Genomic DNA, 19,918 nt, shown 5'->3' on the forward strand with positions numbered 1-19,918 from the left:
TATGAGCCACCAAGCCCAGCCAAGAATATCAATTCTTAAGCATTGCTTTCTTATTTGAAAATGTAAATTCAAGATAACTTTTGAGAAGAATTTCTTTTTTCAGAAGAATGTTTTAAAAGCAGATTCTAAGCTATTATTTCACCTTTTCCTAAAATAACAATAAACAGTGTCCTTGACGGGCTGAAGATTAGTTAAAATGTTTCCACTTACCGTAGAATCCATCTGATTATATCTGGCAATATCTTTGTGCAGGGTCCGTAACATGATCATAGCAACCATTCCAGATAAGAAAAGGACAATGACCAAGGAATTCATAATGCTGTAGAAATAAGCACATCATGATTACTCTGTAGCTTAATCCTAGGAACTGTAAAACTCTTAAAAACTCTTTACTGAGTAACATTAAAACAGTCTTAATCAAAATCTCAAAACGAAAACTACCTAAAATCCACAAATTCAACGAACTGTGTTCTTTCATGTTTCCCTCAAGTAGACAGATAAATAACATTATATACTTATCATAATACAGTTTCATAGTCTGTTTAGAACTAGAATTTCTTGGTACATGGTCAATATTATGAAATAACTACTGTGCCCAAATCACTGCCACAACAAAGGACTGGCTTGTGCCCTCAAGAAGTTTGCTGAAGAACTATTACTCAGTAAATTAGTAAGTGTCAAAAAGATGAGACAGCAATAGGAAAAGGAGGGTTAGGGCAACATGCACAGCTTTCTAAATAAAAGTTTTGAATCACATTTGAAGGGGATAATAATAAAGTCATAGCAACAGCAGCAGCTCTGTTTCTGAACACTCTTACATGCCAAGCAATGTCCTCAAATGCTCTGTCCCATTATGTTCTTTAATCCTCACAACAATCCTATGAGGTGGGTATTTCTAGATAAAAGAACAGATGCTGAGAAATTAAGGGACCTGCTGTGACTCACAATCAGCAACTGAAAGCCAGGATTTGAACCCAAGGCCAGAATTTTGAATAAAGTAGAGAGGATCTGACAGTAAATGAGATGTTCAGAGGGACACAGGGTAGAAAAGCAGAAAGCAAAAAGCAGGCTAACTCTGTAATCTTACCTAAACCACTGAATGTGGGTATGAGGCATAGACTCCAGAATATAGTCCCATCTAGATGCCCATCTGATATTTTTATCTTCCTAGAGGAGATAAAAAATCTCTAAGAAAACATCTGCTGACAATACATTAAGAACAACAACAAAAAATCCCATTCAAAGCTTGCCCTTCCATTGAGTCAACAATTGCAATTTCTAAATTATCACAACTTTGGTTAGTCCTGAGATTCAGAGAGTTTCAGATGTACTAAAGTCTAGGGGAAATCAGAGTAAGATCAAGCAGCAAAAAACAAAACAAAACAAAACAAAACAAAAAAAAACCTAGTAATACCTACTAAAAGTATTGCTTTAAATTATAACTAGATGTTTAGTTTAGATGTCAAAATTTAGAGCTCTATGTAGCTTTTTTTTTAACACAATGAAATGAAATCGAATAATTATTATTTTCTTTATGCCTGGAACAGCTAATCAGACCAGTCATCCTAGGCACACTGAGCTCTTAACATCTAGAAATACATACTGTTTACTGCACTAGGTTTGCAAAATGAAATATTATGCAGGGATATTAAATATCACAACTATATTGGATTGCCAAAAGTTTTTAAAAAATAGATGTGGAACACTACCTACGATTCTCATAATGATAAACTTGCATTTTAAGAAACTTCATTAATGAAAACATTCCCTTCAATTTTTTAAGACAATCTCCCAATAGGAAACTTTTCATTTAAAGTTCATACTTAAATTCTGATTTTAAAAATGGTGAATAAATAGAGGTGGAACACTGTCTAAGATTCTCATAACAATGAATTTGCATTTTAAGAAACTTCATTAACTCCCTTCAATTTTCTAAGACAATCTACCAATCGGAAACTCTTCATTTAAAGTTCATACTTAAATCCTTTAAAGTATTGTGTTGATTTCTCAAATGCTTTCTGAATATATCTTTGGCATTTCCATCCTGTCCTCTTTGCCTATTTTCTACTTTTGTCTTATATGTATCTCTTATGCTTAACACTCAATTAGGCTCAAATCTCCAATTTCCTCTATATTCTCATTTAAACTAAGACTTAGTTCTTATTTTTGTTTTTGAGGTGGAGTCTAACTGTGTCACCCAGGCTGGAGTGCTGTGGCGTGATCTCGGCTCAATGCAACTTCCGCCTCCCAAGTTCAAGTGATTCTCCAGCCTCGGCCTCCTGAGTAGCTGGGATTACAGGCACCACCACGCCCAGCTAATTTTTGTAGTTTTAGTACAGACGGGTTTCACCATGTTGGTCAGGCTGGTCTTGAACTCCTGACCTCGTGATCCACCTGCCTCAGCCTCCCAAAGTGCTGGGATTACAGGCATGAGCCACCATGCCGGCCACTAAGACTTAGTTTTAAGAGTGATTATGTTGCTTAGTACACTGACAAATTATCCTAAAAATCAGCTTATTAATAGCTTCTTTATTTGACAAGCACAATCATCAACATTTTCATTAGTTTAAGTAGAACAAATTTAAAATCAATTTCAGAGTTATACTAAAGATAACAACAGACTCACCTGGAAGCTAACAGAGTAAGTATAGGCAATTTTTATCTCCCCAGAAGCCTTGTTGCTTATGTCCATGGGGGGCCCAGAGCAGTCTGGTTTATCTATATGGGTATGTTTGAAGCTGTGGGAAGAAACATTTTGGCAAGATGCTGATAAAGTACAATTTTTTTTAAAATGGGGTAGTAAAGGTTAGAGATTTTGTACATATTTTAAAATGCTGCTGACAAAGGTGAAATTGTTTGTCATATTTAAAAGCATAAATATTTACTTCATATAAATACAAGTATGTGTACAAAATTATAAACATACTTTTGAAAACACTATACTTGAAGAACATTTAAATAATCTTTTTTTTCTATTTGAGACAGGGTCTTACTTTCTTACCCAGGCCTGAGTGCAGTGGTGCCATCACAGCTCACTGCAGCCTCAAACTCCTGGGCTCAAGTGATCCTCCCACCTCAGTCTGCCAAGTGGATGGGACTACTGGCGTATGCCACCACACCCATGCCCAGCTAATTTTTTAGTTTTTATAGAGACAGGGTCTTGCTATGTTGCTCAGGCTGGTCTTGAACTCCTGGGCTCAGCTTCTTGAAGTGCTGGGATTACAACATAAGACATCATGTCTGGCCTTTTTTTTTTTTTTTTTTGAGACAAGGTCTTGCTCTGCACCCAGGCTGGTGTGCAGTGGTGTGATCTCAGCTCATTGCAGCTTGCAACTCCTGGGTTCAAGTGATCCTCCCACTTCGGCCTCCTACAGGCATGTGCCACAATGCCTAGCTAATTTATTTTCTGTAGAGATGGGGTCTCACTGTGTTGCCCAGGCTGGTCTCAAACTCCTGTTCTCAAGTGATCCTCCCACAGGCACGTGCCACCATGCCCAGCTAATTTATTTTCAGTACAGACAAGGTCTCACTATGTTGCCTAGGCTGGTCTCAAACACCTGACCTCAAGCGATCCTCCTGCCTTGGCCTCCCCAAAGTGTTGAGATCACAGATGTAAGCCACAATGCCTGGCTAAATAATCTTATTAAAAAACAAAACAAAAAAACAACCAATACTGATGGAGTTTAAATTAACTGCCACCTTGTCATGGCATGTGTTTTTTTTTACCACCAGTGCATGAGAAAAAGGCAAATTCAATGGCAGAAAAAGTCATGGGAAAAAAAAGAAATACTGAATAAAAAAAGGATCTCATAAATAACTGATATGTACATTCATGATAAAAAATAATAAATAACTTGAAGAGATCTCGTTCAATGGCCGGTATTTCACACTGGTATCTAATACTGCATAGGGGCTTGAGAAATCACAGGCCTTTCTGGTCATTTGGGCCTCTGACCAGAGAAAAGCTGCAGTTATCAGAGGCTATGTTATTTCCACTATGAAGGGGAACACTGTCCCAACCACACAACTTCTCCTTCCCCACTGTCAAGTGGAAAAGCTGTCAAAATTTCCTGACTGAAAAACAAAACACAAAGCCACCTTGGCTTGACCGTTTACCATGACGGGAAAATAATTATTGGTTTGGTTTCTCTGGACAACCCATAACTCAATAACAAATCATGCCAAAGGGAGTTATAGTAAAATCAGTCCTGAAATGCCGTAATATTGATTAAAGAATAAGTTAATTGGACCCCAAATACTTATTTTTTGGGTCTAAATTTCACTTACACTTATTTACCTTTTTGGTTCAAGTTTAGCAGCCACTAATCTTGCTCCCATGGACCCAGTTTCAACAACATGATAGTATATTTTGATGTCAACATGGTTGAAGATGTAAAATGTATCTCTTTCATGGAATTCTGACTGCAGAACAGAACTTAAAAGTTAAAGGTAGAAAACTGACTACACAAGAGTCAAAACACAACACTTTAAAATGGGCTACAACAAGTCTGAAAATTTAAGTTTGAATGGATTTTCAATCAAGTTTCAATATTATGCTTAAACTTTTTTTAAGCCAAAAATTAACTGGGGACGTTACATGCTTCTTAAAGTTTTAATTTTTACATAAAATTTAATAAGTACCAATTAAAAAAACACTAATCTAGTATTTTCTAGCCTTTCATTTAAAATGAAACAAAGCAAAATTTAAAATATTACAAGCACATTAAAGCTTATACATTTAAACACTTTTCCTCCCTGGAAGCTTGTAAATTTGGACTAAACACATAAACTAAATTATTCAAGTGTCTCTGGTCAGCACTCACAAAAGCATTAACTGATATAATCAGTTTCATGATTAAGCTCATGCTAACTTCCATTGGATCAGATCCATTAAGAGATTTAAATCAGGTTGATCTGATTACACAAAATTTATTTTAATATATATCCCCTCCTAGTTCTAACTACCTTCCATAATAATGTCTCTGTTTGATAACTCTATTTTTAAACACAAAAGAATGGCCTCAAAGGCAGATAGGTCTTAAAAAGGGTATAATATCTGACTTCTGCAATACAAATTGAGTGAACTTATAATGAAGTCTTTTTTGACACTCTACTATGTACATTTTGCAATATATGACTTATGAGAGTTAGAACAAAGTTCTAGACCTTAGCATAGCATTTAACATACAACAGATACTCTCAGTAAATGTTGAACTGAATGTGAATTATTCCAACTCTAAAACTCAACTTATGCATTATTAATCTGCTCTAAGTTTATGATCGAAGTGGTTGTACTTCAGAACATCTGAACTGTACTAATTCAACAAATATAACAATTTTTGTCTGGGTAAAGACTGAATTCTATAAAAAGCCGTATTTTAAAAAGCAGCAAAGAGTTTATCATTAACTTACATTAATAACACAGGCATCTTTTGCATGGCCTTTATCTGTAATGTAACAGCCAATAGGAAATCCAGGATTACAGAACCTCTGACCATCTTCAACATCATAACACCATGTTACAGGCATATTATCCACAATCCTACATACAGAAAGAAGAGTTAAGTTAGAAAAGAACCCATACATGACTAAGAATTACTGCCCAAATCAGTATCATCACTTCGTAAAATTTCAATGTCTAAATGCTTTAAGATTCCAAAAACCACAAACAATTTTAATAAAATGCGGTATTCATAAGTAATAATAATAATAAATGCTTTAAGATTCCAAAAACCACAAACAATTTTAATAAAATGTGGTATTCATAAGTAATATTGTTATTGCTGCCAGTATCTGATACACTGCAGTGACAGAAACAACTACAGGCTGGTCCAAGTGCAGTGGTGTTTACAACTAATTGATCACAACCCGGTACAGATTTCTTTGCTCCTTTGCTACTCTGACTAGCCTTAAAAAAAGGGAAAATAAACCTTTATAGCTGTTTTGAAAGGATAAATGTATGCAGTAAAGAGTTTTATAAACTAATTTATTGTAATTACTAATTTAACAATACTATTTAGACACTTCAATGTAATTTACCTTTAACATAACACTCAAAGCTCTAAATAGGTAGACAAAGCAACATATCCAGTTCCTCAGGAACAGTTTATTGAACAGCAAAGAATAAAAGGTCTCTTATTATTCAGGTAATTCAATAAAAAAGGAAATGAATATAATTGCAAGATACAGGAAAATATTAAACTAAAGGGCCAGGAAGAAAAGTGAAAGTTATACAAAAAAATTCTGTGAAAACTATAAATCCAAATTATTTCTTTTTTTTTTTTTTTTTTTTTTTTTTTTTGAGACGGAGTTTCGCTCTTGTTACCCAGACTGGAGCGCAATGGCGCGATCTCGGCTCACCGCAATCTCCGCTTCCTGGGTTCAGGCAATTCTCCTGCCTCAGCCTCCTGAGTAGCTGGGATTACAGGCACGCGCCACTGTGCCCAGCTAATTTTTTGTATTAGTAGAGACGGGGTTTCACCATGTTGACCAGGATGGTCTCGATCTCTTGACCTCGTGATCCACCCGCCTCGGCCTCCCAAAGTGCTGGGATTACAGGCGTGAGCCACCGCGCCCGGCCAAATCCAAATTATTTCTAAAAGAAATACTGCTACAAAGCTAGTGAACCAAATCTTTCAAGTTCTATAGTAAAAAAGGACTTCAAAAAGAAAAGCAGAAAATAAAGTTCTGTGGCACTGTGTAACTACATTACAGTCCGAGCATGTGGCCCCCTGTGCCCAGAGTACACTGTGGGATACACATAAAAAAACTACTCAAAAAATGCCAGCTATATTACAGTCATAAGATGACACTTCAGGGCATGTTTTATTTGTTAATTAATGTGTGCCTTAGGGAGTAAAATTATGATTCTACATTCACCCAAGGTGTACCTTAATGACCTAATAAAACATGTCTCCTTATCTTTAAATGCTATTTAATAGTACCTAGTGTATGAAGTTTTAGAATCACCTATACTATTAAACTGCTTATTATTATAATCAGCAGGCTAGTAGTTCCAGTAAAATATTAGAAGCATAAATGCACTGTTACATAAAATAAATAATTCAGATTTTCTGGACGCTTAAAGAATCAGTTAACTGCTTTAATTTTTTAGATACAAGACGAGTTCAATTAATGAATATATACTAGCAATATATAGTATCTTCATGCTGCCGTATTGGAGGGAAAGTACTACATAAGCACTAGTTACAAAATGAGGAATTAAGGGGCAATTTAGGTTTTATAAAAGCCAACATCCTAAGTGTATCATTTAAATACTACCTTGGCATAACAGCTGTTTCTGGTAATGGGAAGCATTAAAAAAAAAATCCTTTTGAATAAATTTAAGAAAACTTAAAGAATATCTTTTTTTTCCCGAGACAGGGTTTTGCTCTGTCACTCAGCCTGGAATGCAGTAGTGTGATCACGGCTCTCTGCAGCCTCCACCTCTCAGGCTCAAGTGATCCTCCCATCTTTGCTTCCCAAGTAGTTGGGACTACAGGTACATGCCATCACACCTGGCTAATTTTTAAAATTTTTTTGTAGACCTGGGGTCTCACTGTGTTGCCGGATCTGGTTTCGAACTCCTGGGCTCAAGTGGTCCTCATACCCTGGTCTCCCAAAGTGCTGGGATTACAGGTGTGAGCCACCATGCCTGGCCAAAGAATATGATTTTCAATTACTGTCTTCCTAAGTTATTTAAATTTCTAAAATCAGCAAAAATTAAAACTCTTATTTCCAATCTGACAGAGTAAATATGGGAAGAAGACTCACAAGGATAAAGGCTGAATGACTCTCAACTTTTTACCATAAAGAACTCCTTTCCTTTACTTCCCTCTGCCCTCCAAGGACTCCGTTTGAAACACTTCTACCAATCAAGCTTCATTTATTAATAACTTGTTTTTCTAATAAATTAATTCCAAAAGTTTCTAATCAGAATCACCCATACTGTCACAATGCTCAGAAAATTATGGTCCAAAGCAAATAAAGTTGGCATTTAACAAGTTGGCATTTTATGTAGTTTTAACATGAGTACATTTATACTATTCATTAGGATTTTGAATTTTTTAAAATAGCATATCATTTTCCTTTGCTAACTTTGTGGGATCTGGGATTGGAACTCACTAAAGTATCTTCAAGACCCCTTTCTAATTCAATAAGCTATAGTCCAGTGGTTCTATGATACTAAAAAATGTTAAGTACTCTGATAACTAGTTAATTATACTTTTATTTTAAAAAAAAGTCATCAAGAGTTGGAAATTCAGGCAAGAAGTAGGATCACAAACCACACAGAGCACATCTGAAGAGAGTTTAAGTGTCTGGTGCTGGTATCAAAGCAGTAGTTTCAAAGAATCACTAAGTAGCTTAGTAGCTACTGACAGAGTAAGACAAAAAGATCCTCAAATTAATTGACTAAAGCCCCAAATAAGAATAAAAAGTATTCGTCAACTTACATAAGAAACTAGGCCGGGCATGGTGGCTCATGCCTGTAATCCCAGCACTTTGGGAGGCCGAGGCGGGCAGATCATGGGGTCAGGAGTTCCAGACCAGCCTGACCAACATGGTGAAACCTCATCTCTACTAAAAATACAAAAAAAAAAAAAAGAAAAAATTAGCCAGGCATGGTGGTGGGTGCCTATAATCCCAGCTACTCGGGAGGTTGAGGCAGGAGAATCGCTTGAACCAGGGAGGAGGAGGTTGTAGTGAACCAAGACCGTACCATTGCACTCCAGCCTGGGCAACAGAGTAAGACTCCGTCTCAAAAAACAAAAAACAAAATGGAAGTAAACTATTATTAACTGTTCTTTATAGAGAACAGGAAATTAGAGCACGGTTCCAATGTCATGGGGAAGAAATTATGATTCATTCATGCAGTGAATTATGAAATTCTGAAAAAGACAGAGGAGGTTATAGATTTACAACATTACCTGACCTGAAAAAAGTCCATATTTTGTTAAAATGAGCAAGTTGCAGAATAATGTGTACAATAACATTTTAGTTGCATTATTTTTAAAAGGGACATACCCTTTTCTATACCTCCATATGCATAGAAAATCTAGAAACATACATGAGAAATAATATTGTTAGCTCTGTAGAATAGAAATGAAGCTGGGAGTGGCCGAAGACTTACTTTTACTTAATGTTTTCTTGTACTGCTTGTGTTTTTTCATAGGCGTATATTGCTTCATGATTTAGAAAATAATTAAGCTCTCCCCAATAGGTCTTAGTGCCAAGTATAAAATAAAACGTGCTGCATTCACAATAAAACTCTATAACAGAATACTATAAATTTCCATGGGCATATGATGTTTTAACTATCAACTCTACTGTCTATGCTTAAAATCAAGTTATATAGTAAAATCTTTCTGAAATAGGTCATGAAAAGAATATACTCAAATAATGGTTTCAAGAAATTTATCAATGTGAATCAACATTTTTCAAATGTATACTGAACTGATTTAAGGGTTACACTTAAAATCATCAACTTTTCTGACTCAACTGCAAAATTATTATTTACCAGCAAAACTTTCCCAGGTTATTTTTTTTAGCACAATAAGTTTGCAATTGATATACTGATTACAAATCGTTCAGTAAATTTTACTATCAAATGCTTTTACTATGTTCACTATTTTAAATTATTTATTCTTTCTTGTTATTAAGCATCTTGACATCATAACAAAATCTCTGTTAACTACATCATAAATTAGTTAAAAACATATCTAAGTACTTTCCCGTGAGGAGGCTACTGAAGAACTATTTCTATTACCTTCGGGAGCAAGACTAAACAGTATTCTTTCGTTCAAGTGATTCTCCTGCCTCAGCCTCCAGAGTAGCTGGGATTATAAGCACCCACCATCACACCTGGCTAATTTTTGTATTTTTAGTAGAGATGGGGGTTTCACCATGTTGGCCAGGCTGGTCTCGAACTCCTGGTCTCAGGTGATCTGCCCACCTTAGCCTTCCAAAGTGCTGGGATTACAGGTGTGAGCCACCACAACGGGCTGACTAAATAGTATTGTAAGCACAAAGGGTAGAAGAAAGAGCTAAAAATCGCCCATAGACCTTAAGAGTCATTCTTTCATTCAGTCAACAAACTGGCAGCTATTGTAGTAAACATAGGTGGATAGGGCTAATATGAGAAGATAAGAACTGAGCCTTAAATATTTTTTTGAAGATTCAAAAAAATAAAAAAAGAAAAAACCACCAAGGGAAATTTCAATTACTTATGAATAAGTAAACATATCCCAAGTTGATAAACAATTGATATGCACTGATCTAGCAAATAAGCAGTATTCCTATAGTAGTTTAGGAGAAAAAAAGCTCATTTACCAGAAACCAAAGAAATGGCGAAATGAAGGAGGCTTTAAGTTCCTGTTTGCACTGAGGATCAAATGAGAAAGAAACTGACACAAGCATAAGAGGCAGGTTTCTAACAGCACTGCCTCCTTCCTTCCAGCAGAGCCCCAATAGCCTACAGGGAACTCATTCCTATGGGGATGAGGGGTATATTACCCAGGTTTGGCCAGTCAGAATGAACCCTTCTCATCACAGACTAGTTCACGGCTGTGCACAGGACCCAAGGTTCTATGCATATGAGGGTTGGGTGGCGTGGAGGAGGAGGAGAACTAATGGGTAGGAGAGAACGCGAGGCCACAGGACCTGGTCAGGTCTCAGCTGAGATCCAAGGTTCCTGTGATCTAATCTACTGACAGGACAAACATTCAAAAGGAAGTGCATGAAGACAGTACTGTTCAACACTGAAAGCATCTTACAGTTTCTAGAAAAGGCAAAACATATGTAAACTATGATCCCCATAGAATAAAGGCATTTCCAAGCAAAATTACTCAGAAGAATAACAATGGTTATACATCAAAGGTTGGATTTTGAGTCTTTAAAAATATTCTGTTTGCCTGGGTGTGATGGCTCAAGTCTGCAATTCCAGCACTTTGGGAGGCTGAGGGGCGTGGATCTCTTGAGGTTAGGAGTTTGAGACCAGCCTGGCCAAGATGGTGAAACCCCGTCTCTACTAAAAATACAAAAATTAGCTGGGCATGGTGGCAAGTGCCTGTAATCCAAGCTGCTTGGGGGGGCTGAGGTGCAAGCACTTGACCCCGGGAGATGGAGGCTGCAGTAGGCCGACATCACAGCACGGCACTCCAGCCTGGACAACAGTGTGAGACTCCGTCTCAAAACAAAAAAAAATTTTCTATGTTTAAATATTCTATAATAAGTACATAATACTTTGGAAGGAAAAACAGGACAGTTTTAAATGCTTTTTGATTCTGATACAAACTGGTACAGAATCTGTTAATGTTAATGTTTACAAAATAAAAGATTAAGCAAAATATATTTTATTTGAAGTAGATGCTATTTATCAAACAAAAGTTCAGTTTTGTTTTCCTGTGATTTTTTTCACAGCCCACAAGTATAAAATAATGATTTCACTAGAAGACTGATCCAGGCCCTTTTCCTCAAAGCATAATAACTATTCAGTCATACTTCGTTTCATTGCACTTCACTTTATTATGCTTTGCAGATGTGGTGTTTTTTAGAAATTGAAGGTGTGTGGCATTCATGCATTGAGCAAATCTTTCAGTGTCATTTTTTCAACAGCATGTGTTTGCTTCATGTTTTTGTGTCAGCCTTTTTTTTTTTTTTTTAGCAATAATGTATTTTTTAATTAAGGTACTACAGAGTTGTTTTAGACATAATGTTATTGCACATTTAATAGACTAAATGTAGTATAAACATAACCTTTATATGCACTGAGAAACCAAAAAACTGTATATGACTCACTTTATTGTGCTATCTGCTTTACTGCAGTGCTGTGGAACTGAACCTGCAGTATCCCCAAAGTATGCCTGTATACAAGTAAAAATAACTACTCTATGTACCAGATCTATGTACTGAAAGAAGTGCCAGATATTACAGTAATCTACACACAGTTAAAAGATGATACTCTAAATGATGTTGTCATCTTTGAGTCACTACCACTAGTAACAAAAAAGGAAATCAATTAATTTGCTATATTTTACACAGTCAAGTAATTTATACAGTCAATGCAAAGAGGTTTCATATGGAAAAGGATACACCCCAAAATCCAAAATCTTCATGCCTTACCAATGATGTTGATAATTCAGTAACATGCTTTTTTTCAAGAATTCTAACTTTTGTTTGTCTTCGGCTTTCTCTGTATGGTATGTTTTTGTACAAACAAGTTTACAGGTCTCCTCCTTATTAAATGTAAACTGTATTAAAAAGAAGTGAAAAGCAAATTAAGAAAAAATATCCAAGTTCTTCATACCAACATCACAAATAGAGTAAAAGTGCTAGTCCCATTACATTACTTAAGTGTATTAATACTGGTAATAAACATGTTAAAATTCCTCATAGCTTAATCAGATTTAAATTTTAACACTATTGTGTTTCTCTAAAAACTTGTCATCAAGTTTTCCTTTGATACGTCCTTTTTGGTAATTTCAGTCGACTTACCTTCTAAGTGTAAGTAAGTTCTAGAAGAGAAAAAAAAAAAACCTATGTAGAACAAAATGGAACTTTAGTCTCTCCTAGTAATATCCCATGGCATGTCTTAGGAATTATGGAGTTGATGGCTTTCTAGTAATAAGCAGACAAATTTTCACGTTCAAATTATCAATAGATATTAAGTGCCCTCCTTAAGTGTCAGGTGACAGAGATTCAGCAGTGAACAATAGCATGTGATGATATGAGAAAAAGCGACATTCAGATGTCTAAAATCAGGGTAAACATGACTCCAGAAGGCTGAAATTTACCAACTATACAGCCAGTCATAATTGTGTCTTTTAAGAAATTCAAACTTTATTATATAAGGTGGTAAAAAATGGCATGGTTCACTTCTAAGCAGCCCACTCTTTTGTACGTATGAATTTATTAACATCCCTAAAGCAGGTGCAGTGAAGCAGCTAGTGAATGTTAAAGCACAGTCCACTGCTGCCACCTGTCAGCCAATGCTTTCACTCTGTCCGCACCGCTACTTCTACCAACACAGCCGTGTCTGTACCACTATTTGATATTTTAAACCTTACATGAACCGTAAAGATTCATTCTTAAAAAGTGAAAAATGGAAAAACAAAAGTATACACATGAAGAAATCAGAAGCACAGGTATCAAATTTAAAAATAAGCAGAGACAGACAATATTACACCAAAAAGGCAAATCTGACACTTCAATCCACTGTTCACTTCATTAGGTGAGTCAACCTGTGTGTTCAATTGTGAAGGAAACAGTAAGACTAAGGTGACATTTAAAGTAGTAACAGATAACGTCTGTTTAGTGCTTCCTGTGTTCCCTGTACTTTGTATATATCAAGTCTCATGTAATCCTCCCAACAACCCTTATCCATCTTTTATAGATGAGAAACTGGAGCAACAAGTCACACAACTGAGCAATGGCATAGTCAAGATTTGAGCCAAGCAAGTTGAATTCTGGAGAAAATTCTCTTCAGCACAACACCCTACAGCCTCTCCCTGAAATGTGTTTAGTTGGGAATTTTATAATATTTTAAATCATGTTTGGTTATGGATGGAACTATATTTCATTTATGTTAAGGATTTTTAAATATTCTTAGCTCCCAAGGGAAACAAATTCTCCTTTATAGCACGCAAGCACAGCACTGTTCTGTTTCTATTCAGGAAAATGTAGGATTATAATTTTTCCTCAATTATTTCAGTGAGGATTTAAATAATTGGAATAACTGGAATAATTCTGAAAATCAAAGGTTTTATCAGTCTAGAGTCAGACCTGGGTGCAAGTCAGCTCCATCTTACTAGGAGACCAGGGAAAGCTGTGGAACCCTGCCTCAGCTTCGGTTAACTTATGTGTAAAATGGGAGCAGTACCTGCTTTGCAGGGTTGTCAGATTAAATACAGAAACCTGTGTGCAAAATCTGTGTGCAAACAGCATGTTGACTGATGAAAATAGTTATTTGCTAAATAACAGTTACCGTTATTTATTTCACCACCAGCTTTTAGCAAACAGCAGAAAAGTTACGTCCAAGTCCATATCTGAGGTTGCACACTCCTGGCAAGACTTCCCTCCCATGCAGTCTGGGACCATCAGGACCATGGGTGGTCCCCCCATGCTGTTCTCTTGATAGTGAGTCAGTTCTCACAAGATCTGATGGTTTTATAAAGGGCTTTGCAGGCTTAACCCTGCACTGTTTTTCTGCCACCATGTGAAGGACATATTTGCTTCCCCTTCTGCCATGATTGTTCTGAGGCCTCCCTAGCCATGCAGAACTGTAAGTCAATTAAACTGCTTTTCTTTATAAATTACCCAGTCTTGGGTATTTCTTCATAGCAGCGTGAAAATGGACTACTACCCATTAGGACTAATGGGCAAGATTAATCCCATTATGCCCCTTACCACTCTGAATATTAGTTGCTTTCAGAAGTCCAGGATTTCCATGTCATCCTTCCATTCCCACATTTGAATCCCAAAATGGATTCCTTCCCAACTGCTTAAACTCTTCCACTATGCCCTGAAACTCATGCTGGTAGAACACCCTCTTATTCCTCGACTTCTTCTCAGAATGTTTTCTGGAACCTGTTCTGATGGAAATCTGGCTCTCCCAGAGGGACGCTGCCTCACTAGAATCTTGCTGGTGGTGGCGAGATTCTCACAGGCCCCAGTGCTGGGCCAGACCATTCTCCCTCCTCCAGAAACCCCTAGCTTTGACTCTCATGTGATGAGACCACACCGCTCCTACTCCTTCCTGCTCTTGTCATCTACCAGCCCCAGGTAACTGGCCCTCAGCTCCTGGCTCACTGTCACTCCAACACTCCCTCCTTGTTCCTGATTCTTGGTAATTACATTTATATAACAATCCTTCCAGCACACTGACCTTTTGATCCTCTGCCCTCTCCTCCAGCAACTCTGGTCTTCATCCTATTTCAAAGCCCTCGCTCCTCTGGTCACATTCCACTCTGCCTTTATCAATGACAGCAGTCCCTGCCGTTACTTCGTTTCAAGCTTCCCAGTGTCAAAGCACCTCCTCCTGTCGTTCTAACTCACTGGCTCAAATGTTCCTCACCTCCAACAAGCCCTGGACGCCACTTGAATCGACAGATCCTACAGTCTTTTCACTGTCTCTTACTCTTTTTGTGGCCTCACATCCTCCCGTGCAAGCTCAAACTCCAAGCACAATGGTATCGAGACCTTTCATAACATCCAAGATGTTCTCACATCCTGTGCTCGTCTCGTTTTTGGTACTCACTTGCTAAAACCACAAACCTGGTTAAATCCAACTCATAGCAGCAAAGCTGGAAACAGCTGGAGATATACAAGTAAGCACGCTGGCTGCCGTTACTTCAACCACCAGCTGGCTGGAGGGTCCCTAATGCAGCCTAGCAGCCGCTCCACACTCATCTGCTCATTGCTCTCCCGGATCCTACTTGGCTGCCACCTCCCTCCTCACTCACAGGTGGGGTGGACATACTGTCTACTTCGCTGAGGAATCAGGAGCAATTGCCACATTTACCTCGCAGCATTATGCCCCGTGTCTCTGCCTTCCCTCCAGTTAGCAACGACAAATGAGCTGAGGCCAACCTTTCCACTGGTACACTGGGTTCCATCCCTTGCTGCCAGAGCAAGGACACCACGGCAATCCTTCCCTCTCCCAGATTATCACTTTTCCCATCTCTACTGATCATGCTAATCCACAGATACACCTTGCTTAAAGATCTACCACAAGTCCTCTTTGGGGTGGGTGCCTTGGCTTATACCTGTAATCCCGGCACTTAGGGAGGCCAAGGCGGGCAGATCACTTGAGGTCAGGAGTTTGACACCAGTCGGGCCAACATGGCAAAACCCCGTCTCTACTAAAAATACAAAAATTAACTAGGCATAGTGGCAGGCGCCTGTAATCTCAGCTGCTCAGGAGGCTGAAGCCTGGGAGGTGGAGGCTGCAGTGAGCCGAGATCACACCACTGCACTCCAGCCTGGATGACAGAGTAAGACTCTGTCTCGAAAAAAAAAAAAAAGTCCTCTTTGAACCATGCTATACTCCAGCTATCACTCTTTTCCTCACTGCCAGTAAAACAAAAGTCCTCAGGCCAGGCATGGTGGCTCACGCCTGTAATCCCAGGACTTTGGGAGGCCAAGGCAGGCGGACCACCTGAGGTCAGGAATTCAAGACCAGTCTGACCAACATGCAGAAATCCCGTCTCTACTAAATACACAAAAACTTAGCCGGGCGTGGTGGCACATGTCTATAATCCTAGCTACTTGGGAGGCTGAGGCAGGAGAGAATCACTTGAACCTGGGAGGCAGAGGTTGTGGTGAGCCAAGATCGCACCATTGCACTCCAGCCTGGGCAACAAGAGTGAAACTCCTTCTCTAAATAAATAAATAAATAAATAAAGTCCTCAAGACAGTTGTAGATGTGTCTACTTGCAACTGGTCTTTCCATTCTCTCTCCAACCGGCTATTCTACCACGGCTCTTTCTCATCAATGACCCCACATTATGAACTGAAGGTCAATCCTCTGTCCTCATCTCACCTGACCGATCAGCGACAAATTAACCAATCCCTCCTCCCAGAAACACTTTCTCGCCTTGGCCTCCAGGGACCACATTCTCTTCGTTGCCCTTCTTCTCACCAGTGGCTCCTTCTCAGTGTCTTTTGCTAGACTCTCCCCGTCCTTCTGTGCCTCTTGGAATCTTGTCTTCTTTATCTATACCTACTCCCTTGGGGATCTCCTCAATTCCATAGCTGTAAATACCATCTATACACTGATGATTCTCAAATTTATACTGTGTATACCCAGGATGAAGCCCTCTTCCAAACTCCAGACGCATATATTTGGCTGTTTATTCAATATCTCTGCTTGGACACCCAATAAACACCTCTCACCACATCCCAAACTAACTCTTCCCCATTCCCCAAAACTGCTCTTCCCACAGACTGTCACATCTTAGAAAACAGAAACTCCATATTCCACATCCCATCCCTTGCAAATTCTGTCTGTCACCCTCAAAACACAGCCAGATCCAGAGATTCTGACCTCTTCACCACCCCACCACCCGCCCCAGTCTGATCATATTTAGATGAGAAGAAGGCCTCCTACTGGTCTCCTGGCTTCTTCCCTCACACCTCCATGGTCCATTCTCAGTACAGCAGCCAGAGTGACCCTGGTAAAATCAAAGCCTACTCAAAACCCTCCAGTGTTCACCATCTCGCTCAGATGAAGGTCAATCTTCACAGTGGCCTCTGGGTCACTCTATGACGTGGTCCTGTTACTTCTCTGTGCTCATTTCCTATGCTCTATCTTGCTCACCTGCTCAAGCTGCACACCTCATGGCCTCTCTGCAGCTAGAACACCTCCCCACACATTCACCTGGCTCACTCCCTTACTTGCTTCAGGTCTTTTGCTCAAATGTCACCTTCTTGGCAAGACTTTTTAAATTTAAGAGTTTCAATTCACCTTTGCAGTAACCCTATTTAAAATTAGAAATTCCCCATTCACCTTCCCAGATTTATGTTCAATAGTTCTTGGATCAGTAACTAAAACATATATTCTGGTAACTTATTTTGTCTCCTCCCCATCAGCACAAAAGGTCCATGAGGACAGAGATTTTTGTTTTGCTCACTGCTGTATTTCATCACATTGCCTGGTACATGAAACGTATTGAGCAAATGTGTTAATTGAGTGAATGAAAATGAATGCTTAGATCTGAGATCAGATGAGACTTTATGGTCCTGTGAAATGTGGTTCTTGCTTCACATAATACACACAATGTCTTGCACTGTTCTTTTCCTGACCTAAACAGAAGTCAAACATAAATGATGGCAAAGCAGACTGGGATTTTATTTTGTTGCTCTTTTTTACCTCTGTTTTTACGGCACATTAAAATAAGGCTGGGTGTAGTGGCTCACACCTCTAATCCCAGACCTTTGGGTGGCTAAAGCCGGAGGGTTGCTTGAGTCCAGGGGTTCAAGACCAGCCTGGGCAACACACTGAGACCCTGTCTCTACAAAAAATAAAAAAATTACCTGGGCATGGTGGGCACACCTGCAGCCCCAGCTACTCAGGAGGCTGAGGTGAGAGGATTTATTGAGCCTCGGAGTTCAAGGCTGTAGTGAGCTGTGGCCCAGCCCAGGCCACAGAGTAAGACTCAAAAATAAATAAATAAATAAATAAAGACAAAAATCCTTGAAAATAAAGAATCAATAGTGAAATGAAAAACATTGGTCAATACATTTATAACTGGCTTGGAAAAAAATCTTCTGAGTCCCATGTTTCTATTTACCTACATGTTGGTCTTAAAATGTGCCTGCTCTGTCCCTTTAAGTTTGGGGCTTAGAGAATTTGTTTTAGTACAAATATTGATCCTAAAACATTCCATGAGACTCAGGGAAAATGTTGGGTGCACATCTTTCTCCATTCTAAAGCTCTCCTATTATTCTATTTAACCTCAACTTCTAGAACAAAGAACTAAATCTGAAAAGCACTAGGCCCAAAAAAGGGTATTGTGTATGAGCAAGGAACAGTCCTTGCACAGAAACAAAATTGTGCCCAATGACGTCCTACTAAGGGGAGTAATCTGCCTTCAAAATCTGCCCCAAGCGACAAACCTCTCCATGGGTTTGAATATTTTGCTGGTTTCCCTCTGTTTCTTGCTGAGGACTCCTGCTGTCTTCCCAGTTCACTAAGGACATTAACGATGTTCTTCCCACCCATCATTTCTCAAGGCCAAGACATAAGGAAATAGAGAGATGGGGCTGAGAGGCTGCTGGAGTATTTAAGATGATTATAAAATTTAATAAACGTACCTGAAAACAGTCATCTGCTAAAAGAACCATTCAAAGGAGCTTTCAAATATCCCAAGAGGAAGGAGGTGTTTCACAAGTTACATGTCTGCCCTGCTCAATGCCACCCAAGTCCATACACTTTGTGTTCCTTCCTCCTCAATGACTTTATCCCATTAGGCCTTCGAATCTACTGTGTTTAGGAAACTTTAAAAGTTACTGGCAATTTTAGGGTAGAAAATTTCAGATTAAAATATTTGAAAGGGGCAGTGCACAGTGGCTCTCACTTGTAATCCTAGCACTTTGGGAGGTCGAGACAGGCAGATCACCTGAAGTTGGGAGTTTGAGATCAGCTTGGCCAATATGGCAAAACCCCGTCTCTACAAAAAATACAAAAATTAGCTGGGCACTGTGGCACATGCCTATAATTCCAGCTACTTGGGAGGCTGAGGAAAGAGAATCACTCAAACCCTGGAGATGGAGGTTGCAGTGAGCTGAGATCATGCCACTGCACTCCAACCTGGGCAACAGAGTGAGACTCTGTCTCAAAAAAAAAAAAAGAATATTTGAAAGGGGTCAGGTGGCGGCTCACATCTGTCTGTAATCCCAGTGCTTTGGGAGGCTGAGGCAGAAGGATCACTTGAAGCCAAAAGTTCAAGACAAGCCTGGGCAACAGAGTGAGACCCAGTCCCTATAAAAAAAATTTAAAAATTAGCTGGAGGTGGTGGTATGCATCTCTAGCTCTAGCCACTGAGGGGAGTGAGATAGGAGGATCACTTGAGTCTAGGAGTCTGAGGCTGCAGTAACCTATGATTGTGCCATGGCACTCCAGCCTGGGTCACAGAGCAAGGCTCCATCTCTTTAAAAAAAAGAAAAAAAATCTGAAGAGGATATATTTACGGTCAAAAACTATCAACTTGTAGTGGATTAAATCTGCACAATGATGTTTCTTTTCCCCCAGGACTTCACAGTGTAGGCGCAGGTGCTGGAGGGAGTAAGATGGCTGGTGAGACAAATCTAGGCTTAGGGATTTGCTGGACGGAGAACAAATGTTGTGCTCCATGTAATAAAATGTTGAGGGAGATGGGGGTGCCCAGTGAGAAAGTAGGGAAGGTGGCTATGTATGGGGTCT

General features: G+C 38.9%; 1 protein-coding gene across 1 annotated transcript in view; it reads right to left on the reverse strand.

The window, feature by feature from the left end:
- Window positions 1–19,918, reverse strand: part of TM9SF2 (transmembrane 9 superfamily member 2) — a 65,436-nt gene that overhangs the window by 24,857 nt on the left and 20,661 nt on the right. Inside the window, exons 4-9 of the mRNA XM_021677390.2 lie at window positions 12,121–12,248; window positions 5,413–5,542; window positions 4,298–4,422; window positions 2,627–2,738; window positions 1,088–1,167; window positions 211–319 (exon numbers count right to left, since the gene is read on the reverse strand). Coding sequence (XP_021533065.2) covers window positions 211–319; window positions 1,088–1,167; window positions 2,627–2,738; window positions 4,298–4,422; window positions 5,413–5,542; window positions 12,121–12,248 — 684 coding nt within the window. The remainder of the gene's footprint in view (window positions 1–210; window positions 320–1,087; window positions 1,168–2,626; window positions 2,739–4,297; window positions 4,423–5,412; window positions 5,543–12,120; window positions 12,249–19,918) is intronic.

The sequence above is a fragment of the Aotus nancymaae genome, unplaced genomic scaffold (assembly GCF_030222135.1).
Source record: "Aotus nancymaae isolate 86718 unplaced genomic scaffold, 86718_ANA_hifiasm-v0.15.2.pri h1tg000048l, whole genome shotgun sequence".
NCBI classification, from domain to species: Eukaryota; Metazoa; Chordata; class Mammalia; order Primates; family Aotidae; genus Aotus; species Aotus nancymaae.